A 10,079-nucleotide genomic window follows, 5' to 3' on the forward strand; every position below is an offset into this window, starting at 1 on the left:
ATGACTTTATTGATCGGTGCAGGGACAGACTGCACAACATGGGGATATTGGAGTCCCACGGGGTAGACATTACCACCTTTCAGATGGAGGGCAGGGCCCGTAGATGGTGGCAGTCCTATCTTCTTGGCAGACCAGCAGGTTCTCCTCCCATGATTTGGGACCAGTTCACACGCCTCTTCTTGGATAGATATATTCCACCCTCTTAGAGGAAGGAGTTGCGATTTCAGTTCGAGCAACTCCAGTAGGGCTAGATGTCGGTGACCGACTATGAGGCAAAATTCTCTGAGTTGTATCGCTATGCACTTATGATACTTACTACCGATGCAGAGAGAGTACGGAGGTTTGTTGCAGGTTTGCACTCTGGTATCCAAGCCACTATGGCCCGAGAGGCTGAGATGGGGACTTCGTATGATCTAGTTGTGGAGATAGCTCAGAGGATCAAGGGTGTTCGTTAGCGGAGCCGAGAGCAAGTGACGAGTGATAAGCGGTTTTGATATTTTAGGGGGTTCAGTGGTGCTCAAGTTGGGGCAGAGGTCAGTTTGTAAGGGGTTAGTCTAGCAAGCCCACATATCCAGCACCACCGCCTCCTCGGGGTGCTCCGGTACGGCCCTATTTAAGTACCATACCAGAGAGCTCCTACTGTCCACCAGCTATTTAGGGTTCCTCCAGTAGTCCTTCAAGCCACCAGGGTCAGACTTACGGTGATGGTTGACTTGGTTTTGGAAGGGTTCGGGTTGAAATCGGAACATTTAGTTCCTTAATAGTGGCCTATAATGGTCAAGTTTGACTTAAGTCAACATTTTGAGTAGACATCAGAACCAGGATTTGACGGTCCCAATAGGTTTGTATGATGATTTTGGACATGGGCGTGTGTTCAGACCGGGTTTCGGATGACCCGGAAGCTTTTCGGTGCTTAATATTAAAAGTTGACGCATTGAAGGTTTTCAAGTTCTTTAAGTTTGGTTTGGAGTATACTTTGGTGTTATCGAGGTTCGTTTGGGATTCCGAGCCTGAAAATAGTCTCGTATGGTGATTTATGGCTTGCATAAAATTTGGTGTTATTCCGAGTAATCTAAGTATGATTCAGCGCGTTCAGAGTAAGTTGAAGAGCTTGAAGTTCAAAACTTGATTCAATTCGGTTTTTGGGTGCGATTCTTAGTTTTGATGTTGTTTTACGTGTTTTGAGAGTCTATCAAGTCCGTATTATGTTTTATGAACTTGTTGGAGCATTTGGATGGGCCGAGTGGCTCGGGTGAGTTTCGGACCGTTCGGAGCTAAGTCCAAAATGATGTCAATGCTGATTCTGGTTTTCTTCTTCGCGATGGCGTGGGTGGGGTCATGTTCGCGAAGAAGGAAAATTGGGGGAGTGGGATTTATGCTTTGCGTTCACAATACCTAGTCAACGTTCGCGAAGGTTTGGGACTTGTGGCCCTCGCGTTCGCGTGAGTGGGCCCGCGTTCGCGTAGGGCAGGCCATACTAGCCTTCGCATTCGCGATAGCCAATTTTCTGGGCTTGGGTTGTTTGCCTTCGCGATCGCGAGGCCTCTTCCATGATCGTGAAGAAGGATTGCTGGGTAGTAGCATTTTTAAATACGGGACTTAAGGCTCATTTTCTTCATTCCTCTCACTTATTGGTCGAATTTAGAGCTCTTTGAGGAGGGATTTTCACCTAGCACTTTGAGGTAAGTAATATCTACACAAAATGAGTTTAAATCATGTGTTATGGGTAGATTTTAACATAGAAATTGTGGAAATGTTAGGGGATTGTTGAAAAAAACTAGATTTAAAATGGGATTAAACCACGAAAATGATTATGGAATTGAATAGAAGTTATATATTTGGGTTCGTGAGGTTATGGGTAACATTTATTTTTGAAAATTTCTGGAATCCGGGCACGTGGGCTGGGGGAGAATTTTAGGAATCTTCCAATTTGGGTTGAGTAATTACTTTAATAGCTAAATTATAAACTTTTGAGCATATATTTACTAGTTTATATGACTTTTGACTAGTTTCAGAGTCCTCGACATCGTTTGGAGAGTTCTAGTGAGGCTGGAGAGTCGGATTGAGAACTTTGAACCGAGGTAAGTTTCTTGCCTAATCTTGTAATAGAAAATTTATCCACTTAGGCATATTATTGTTGGGAGCTACATACGCACGAGGTGACGAGCGTCAGTACGTAGTTATATTTCACGACATGTCCGGGTAGAATTATATTCACATCATGCTTTTAATTGTACTATTTATGCCTATTATGTGTATTAATTGTCTTGATTAGAGCTGAGACTGGGGATTTAAATTGGAATTATCGAATTAGTTTCTTATTTCAGAAAACAGGGCAATACTTGATAAACTATAAAAATCCATGTCTTCTCATCTCGCAAGTACTTCGGCGAACGAGGTAAAGTTCTCTACTCTATCGGGATCGGGTCGTTCGCCTCGGCATGATGGTAACACTACTCTTATGGGATCAGGTCGTTCGCCTCGACAGTATGATAAGACCACTCTTATGGGATCAGACTGTTCGACTCGACAGTACTGGGTACCATTATTCTTATGGGATCGAGCCGTTCGTCTCAGCAACTTCGTGTTTAATAATCGAAATGGGTTCTGGTTTGGGTATAATTGTGTTAGCGCCTTCACGACCGGTTATGTTATGTTGGTAATTTGATATAGACTCCTGAGTTGATTTATTGTAGTTGTTCTTATTTTCTTCCTTGATACTTGTTGTACACTCACCATGTCTACTTTATGCATTTATATTATTATTATTTGACCTCTAGTAAGTGTCAAGTCGACCCCTCGTCACTACTTCTTCGAGATTAGACTAGATACTTACTGGGTATGTGTTATTTTTCGTACTCATGCTACACTTCTGCACTGATGTGCAGGCACTGAAACAGGTTCTACCTGTGGTTATGCGGGCGCGTAGCCGATCATCTACGGAGACTTAGTGGTGAACTTCTTGCCTTGCTATGATCCGCAACACTGAAGTCTCATTTTATCTTATTTCTTATTCCTGTCTATCACTTTCAGACAATAGTTTTAGTAGTTTTGTATATTCTCTAAATTGCTCAAGTACTTGTAACGCCGGGTTTTGGGGACTTGTAGCATTTATGTACTGTTGTACTCATCACCTCTTTCACCGTAGTATATGTACTTATTGTGCTGGTATTTTGTTTTAAATGAGTTGCCACGGTAGCACGAAATCTTATTTAATTCGTTCTCTCTTAAAAGGAAAACTTCAGTTGTAAAATGTTAAAAAGGGGTAACTAATTAGTAGACTCACTCGTGGGCTTGTCTAACGGCGGCGTTAGTCCCCATCGCGACCTATAACGGATTTGGGTTGTGACAGCTTGGTATCAACGCTTTAGGTTTACATAGGTCTCACGAGTCATGAGCAAGCCTAGAAGAGTCTTACGGATCGGTGCAGAGACGCCCGTATTTATCTTCTAGAGGCTATAGGTGTGAGGAAACTTCTCTTTCTTTATCTCCTATCGTGCAGTTGATATTGTGATAAATATCTTTCTATTAATCTCTCACAGATGGTGAGAACGCGCGCGGCGGATGTGTCAGGAGGTAGAGGAACTACTCCCCCCGTTTCTAGAGGCTGAGGCTGAGGCCGAGGGAGGGCTCTAGCTCCAGTCAGAGGGCGAAGGCGCCCTAGGGTTGCTCCTGTTGTACCACCAGTGGATCCAGTGGAGGATCCTATTGTTGAGGAGCAGGATGAGGCGCCTGCAGCTGTGCTAGCCCCGGTAGATTTCATGACTGCGCTAGGATTCCAGGAGGTCATGGGCCATATGCTGCAGTTCATGGACGCTATGACGCATGCTGGTTTATTTCTAGCAGACCCTGCCACATCTCAGGCGAGAGGGGGAGCACATACCCCTATCTCTTAGGCTCCGGGGCATGTGATCCACATCTAATCCGCACTTAATAGTGAGTGGAAACGGTCGTTGGAAGAATTAATTAGCCCAATTTCTTGTTAGCCAAGTTATCCTAGACTAGGTTCTTCTTTCTCAAGTAGAGACCAAGTCAAAAAGGCATGAATCAATATTTGCAATCATTAATTCTAAAATTGAAGCATAAACTAAGCTACATAATCAACACACAATCATAAACAAGCATTAAATTAAATACCCATAAGGTTTACACACTAGGGTTGGGTCACAACCCTAGTAAGAATCTAGATACTCATAGTGAGAAATGAAGAAAACAAAGAAGAAATGCTAATTTAACTCATAATCTAATATTAAAATGATAAAATATGATGTTTAAGACCTGAAATAATCACAAACTTCCTAAAATAGCAAAATATAATGGTTACAACAGCTCAAACTTCGAAACTTGACCTAAAAATGTGAAACTCGTCTATTAATAGTGGCCCAAAATTCGCTGACAAAAATGCCTCTCGGGAGGTTCTGCAGCCGCATAATTCCATGTGTGGTCCGCAGATTTCTTTAGCTAGCAGATCTTGAATTCTGTAACTGCACAATTTTGATTTGCGGCTGCAAAGTATCTTCTGTGGCCGCACATTTCTTTTGCGGTCCACACTTCAGGCAAGGCTCAGGTCTTGGTCAGTTGCTGACTCTTTGAACTTTGAATCATTTATTAGTGTAAACCTTGATCTGCGGCCACACATTAGCTAGAACTCTATTGGGCTCTTTTACTTGTCCTGCGGCCGCAGATGGAATTATACGGTCCGCACTTTCTTCTGCAGACTGCACTTCTTAAGTTATGCGCCCTTTCTTTCCTTGTGATTCAGAATACTCCTTTTTGAGTCGGATTTCATCATTGGAGACCAAACTTCCTACATTCCTGCAATTTGCACACTTTCATTAGTTTCAGGAACATAAATAAATACTTTCGGACTAAAACAAAAGCAAAAAGGTGTTAATAAGTAGTCAAAATCCACATTTATCAGCACGTCGCTACCGTTTATCAGACCCCAGGTGCATAACCTGTAGGCAGAGCCCAGTCTGTTACAACAACTATGCCACAGGATGTACTAGTCGCAACGGTTGATCAGCAGAAGTGGCTGGACAAATGGACTAGACTTCGTCCCCTAACTTTGGGGGTGAGCGGTCAGAAGACCCCACATGATTCCATTGATCGGTGCAAGGATAAGCTCTGAAACATAGGGAAATTGGAGTCCAACGGGGTGGACTTCACCACTTTTCAGCTTGAGGGCAAGGCTCGCAGATGGTGACAGGCTTACCTTCTTAACAAGCCAACAGGTTCACCTCTCTTGACTTGGGATCAATTTACACATATTTTATTGGAGAAGTACATACCACCTTCTAAGAGAGAGGAGCTTCGGGATCAGTTTGAGCGACTCCGTCAGGGTCACATATCTGTCACCGACTATGAGGTGAGGTTCACTGACTTGTCTCGCCATGCAGCTATTATACTCCCCACAGACGCATAGAGGGTGTGGAGGTTCATTGCAGGTCTCCACCCTGAGATTCAGTTACTTATGGCCTGTGAGGCAGAGATGGAGGCTTCCTTTCGTCAGGTTGTGGATATAGCTCGGAGTATCAAGTGTATTCGCAACCGCAATGGAGAGTTTGTGCCAAGGGATAAGTGACCCCGACAGTTTGGAGGATTTAATGGCTCCCCGCCTGGGGGAAGAGGTCATTTCATGAGGGGTCAGCCCAGCAGGCCCATGCAGGCAGCACCATAGCCCGCTCAGAGTGCTCCAGCATGACCCTACTTTAGTGCCATTCCATAGAGTACTTACTACAAGCCATCTATTCGGGTTACTCCAGTGGGTATTCAGGCTATCAGAGTCAGACTTCAGATCAGCAGTCTGCTGCTCCGAGGGGATGTTTCGAGTGCGGGGATCTTGACCATGTGAAGAGGTTTTGTCCCACACTTCGAAGCAAGGCCGACCAGCAGGACCATCAGCCCATGATTACCGCACCAGCTACCACACCGTCCGCACGTCTGGCCAGAGGCAAAGGGCAGGTGGGTAGGGGTCGTCCTAGAGGTGGAGGCTAGTCAGGTGGCGCTCCGGCTCAGTTCTATACCATCCCCGCCAGGCCAGAGGTAATTGCCTCCGATGCAGTGATCACAAGTACTATTCTGTCTGTCGTAGGGATGCCTCGGTATTATTTGATCTAGGGTCTACTTACTCCTATATTTCATCTCTATTTTCTCCTTATCTGGATGTGTCCCGCGAGTCCTTGGGTGTTCCTGTATATGTGTCCATGCCAGTGGCTGATTCTGTTGTTGTGGATTGAGTCTATCGGTCCTGCATGGTGACTTTTTGTGGGTGTGAGACCCGAGCGGATCTTTTATTGCTCGAAATGGTTACTTTCGAGGTTATCTTGGGCATTGACTGGTTGCCCCCGTACCATGCCATTTTTGATTGTTATGCCAAGACTGTTACCTTGGCGATACTTGAGTTGCCCAGATTAGAGTGGAGGAATTCGTCCGCCGGTACTTCCAAGCGGGTTATTTCTTTCTTTAAGGCTAAAAATATGGTCGAGAAGGGTTGTTTGGCCTACTTAGCTTTTGTTGGGGATACTACTGCAGAGACTCCCACATTAGAATCAGTGCCGATGGTACGAGAGGTTTTCAATGTATTTCCTGCTGATCTACCAGGTATGCCGCCGGATTGGGATATTGACTTCGGCATTGATTTGGTGCCAGAAACCCAGCCTATTTCTACCTCACCTTATCGTATGGCTCCCAAGGAGCTTAGATTTTTAAAGGAGATGTTTAGGGAGATGCTTGAGAAGGGGTTCATTAGACCTAGTGTGTCACCTTGGGATGCACCAGTATTGTTTGTGAAGAAGAAGGACGGGAGTATGCAGATGTGCATTGATTACCACCAGTTGAACAAAGTCACCATCAAGAATAAGTACCCGTTGCCGCTCATTGATGATTTGTTTGACCAGTTGCAGGGTGCCAGGGTGTTCTCTAAGATCGACTTGAGATCTATGTATCATCAGCTGAAGATTCGCACTTCGGATATTCTAAAGACGACCTTCCAGACTAGATATGGCCACTATGAGATTTTGGTAATGTCTTTCGTCTTGACTAATGCCTTGGCGACGTTCATGTATTTGATGAACCAAGTGTTCAGACCGTATCTTAATTCATTTGTCATTGTCTTCATTGATGACATATTGATCTACTCGCATAGTATGGAGGAGCACGACCAGCATTTGAGATTTGTGCTTCAAACCTTGTGGGAACAGAAGCTTTATGCTAAGTTCTCCAAGTGCGAGTTCTGGTTGGATTCTGTGGCTTTCTTGGGGCATATTGTATCATGTGAGTGCATTAAGGTGGATCTTAGGAAGATTGAGGTAGTCCAGGGTTGGCCCCGTCCTACCACAACGACCAAGATCAGGAGTTTCTTGGGGTTAGCAGGGTATCATCGTCGGTTCATGGAGGGTTTCTCATCTATTGCAACGCCCTTGACTAGATTGACCCAGAAGGGTGCTCCGTTCATATGGTCTGATGATTGTGAGGCGAGCTTTTCGAAGCTCAAGACGGCTTTGACTACATCACTAGTTTTAGTGTTGCCTTCCGGTTCAGGGATGTATACTGTGTATTGCGATGCTTCATGCGTTGGCCTGGGTGTGTATTGATGGTAGGCTATAATTCATATTTTAGTCGCTTATTGCACTCTAATTCACTGCACTTTACTTGTATTGAGCTTTAATTGGTAGTATTTTGCACTTATTGTGTGTTTTATGTCTTGTAGGAGTGATTCCGAGCTATGTAGATGTTGTAGAGCTAATTTGAGCTATTTGGAGTTTTGAAGTCTGAGTAAACCCCAAGGGATTAAGTCGGGATCATGTTCGGGTTCGAGGACCATGTCTGGACATCAAAAATCAAGTTGAAGCCGTACTCTGAGGAATTTACACTATTGCGGCACGTGGGCGGCGCAGTAGTGCAATTCCTGCAGCCTAACAAATGTTGAGCTCTTTGGATATCCCCACAAATGCCCCGCATGGCACGTCTCCCCATGCGGAGTGCCTGTGCAATTTTTCCATAGCTATTTTCCTAATTCGGCTAGGAAAGGGTATTTTCGTCCGGGCCCGACCATACTTGGTATAAATACATGGAAAAACGTTATTTTTTGAACTTTTGACAGACTTTCAACCTAAGGAGGCTAATAAGGAAATGGAAGAACACAAGCACAAGGTTTGCATTATTCTTTCCTCACTCAAGACCCGAGTTTGGATCGAATCTATGTTTTCCTATATTTTAATTATATTTGTGATGAATTTCTCCATGTATATGGAGTAGTTCCCATAAGGGTTTGTTGGATTTGGTGTGTTGCTGATTGCTTGGGATTTGGTGTATTATTGTATTGAATCGTTTTGGAGGATTTAATTGTTGCATCTATATTCACTAGTTCATGTAATCAAGAGAGGCTTAACTTGTGATATATTTGCATTATATTGAATCATAAGTTCTACTAACTAATCGAAAGAGACTAGTTGAATCATTGATTAAACCTAGTTAGGGGAATAATCGAAAGAGGTTTTCCTAAGGACCAATCCACTACGAATTCTCGCATATCTTCACAGTGCTTAATTTGGTTCATCTTGTGAGGTTGAGACTTAATCAAGAGAGGAGTTTCTACTGAACGTTTGAACTAATAATTGAGTGAATTTGAGAGACTCACTTGAACATTAGAAGTGAATTATCTAGAGTTAGATCCCAAACAATTATCTTACACCTATCCAGTCAAAACCCTATCTTTTCCCACTGATAGCCTTATTTGCTTATTCCTTGTCTCGATAGCCACTAGTCAACAACTTTAGATTCTGAGATCATTTTAAGTAGTAATCATATAAATCTCAACTGTTGATCCTCCTGGATAGCAATCAAGCAAGAAACTACAAGAATACTGTTTAAATCCAATCCTTGTGGATACGATATTATACTATACTATCTTTGATTAGCGAGTATAATTTAAGTGTGTGTTTTGCGCTCGTCAAATTTTGGCATCGTTGCCAGAGATTGGCAATCAATAGTGTTTGAAATAGTTTGTAATGCTAATTCAAGAATTTTTTTCCTTTTATTATATTTTTTTTATCTTGTTACGTTTGGTGTTCTTTGACTGTGCACAGGTTAAAGGTTAAGAGTGGTGCATGACTCGAACTTCTGCGAAATAAGTGTTACCATACGAGCCAGAGATAGAAAAATAACTGCGACAACTGAGGAAGGAAAGAAATCTTACCGAGACATTAGAAAAGTTTGGGAAATCCTCAACCAAAGAAACTATGGATGGAAACGGTGATGAAGAGGTAGATTTGGCTACAAGAGAGGTAGCCCAACAACGAGAAAAAGCTGCACGGGATGCTGAGGAAGCAACTATTAGAGTTGCACAGATGGTCTATGAAGAAGAGAGGGGTCAGAGAATTAATCAACATCAACCCTTGGTTGCAGACCAGTTCAGAAATATAGCTCCCGGACCTGGGATTCCACTCAGTGATTATGCTAGTCCGGTCTACAATCAAGGATTATCAAGTGTTAGACCACCTCCAATTGTAGCCAACAATTTCGAGTTGAAGCAAGGGTTGCTTCAAACCATTCAGAACTGTTGTGTCTTCAGAGGGAAGATGAATGAAGATCCAAACACACATCTAATAGACTTCTAGGAGATTATGAACACCTTTCAATACAATGTGGTGTCACAAGATGTAGTGTACTTGAGGGCATTCCCCTTTTCACTTAACGATGATGTGAAGTAGTGGCTTCAAAGCTTGCCCACGGGATTTATTAGAACATGGGATAAGATGACCAGAAAATTCCTTGATAAATATTTCTCCCCAGCTAAGACGAGCAAGTTTAGAAGAGAAATCCATAACTATGCCCAGAAAGAGAATGAAACTGTTTTTGAAGCATGGAAGAGGTTTAAGAAGATAGTTAGAAGGTGTCAACATAGCAGAATTGAACTTTGGATCCAACTCCAGGATTTTTGGGAAGGATTGACACCGGCCTCGCGTAGAACATTGAGTAATGCAGTTGAAGGCCCTTTGATGAAGAAGACTCCAGAGGAGATAGTTACAATTCTTGATAAGTTATCTGAAAATGCTAATCAGTGGCCTGCTGAGAGT

At 43.2% G+C, this 10,079-nt stretch overlaps 1 protein-coding gene across 1 annotated transcript; it reads left to right on the forward strand.

The window, feature by feature from the left end:
* The first annotated feature begins 6,305 nt into the window (after positions 1-6,305).
* Positions 6,306-9,101, forward strand: LOC138908096 (uncharacterized). The gene is made up of 3 exons (XM_070198736.1): positions 6,306-6,807; positions 8,105-8,154; positions 9,090-9,101. Exons 1-3 carry the CDS (start codon positions 6,306-6,308, stop codon positions 9,099-9,101), a joined length of 564 nt encoding a protein of 187 aa, XP_070054837.1.
* The last annotated feature ends 978 nt before the right edge of the window (positions 9,102-10,079 follow it).

The sequence above is a fragment of the Nicotiana tomentosiformis genome, chromosome 3, assembly GCF_000390325.3.
Source record: "Nicotiana tomentosiformis chromosome 3, ASM39032v3, whole genome shotgun sequence".
NCBI classification, from domain to species: domain Eukaryota; kingdom Viridiplantae; phylum Streptophyta; class Magnoliopsida; order Solanales; family Solanaceae; genus Nicotiana; species Nicotiana tomentosiformis.

What these genes read in the sequence shown, in the direction of transcription:
- LOC138908096 (XM_070198736.1), top strand. Translation starts at nt 6,306, where the DNA reads ATGGTTACTTTCGAGGTTATCTTGGGCATTGACTGGTTGCCCCCGTAC. An exon ending in TGTGAAGAAGAAGGACGGGA is followed by an intron (nt 6,808 to 8,104) that starts GTATGCAGATGT and finishes AACTTTTGACAG; the next exon opens with ACTTTCAACCTAAGGAGGCT.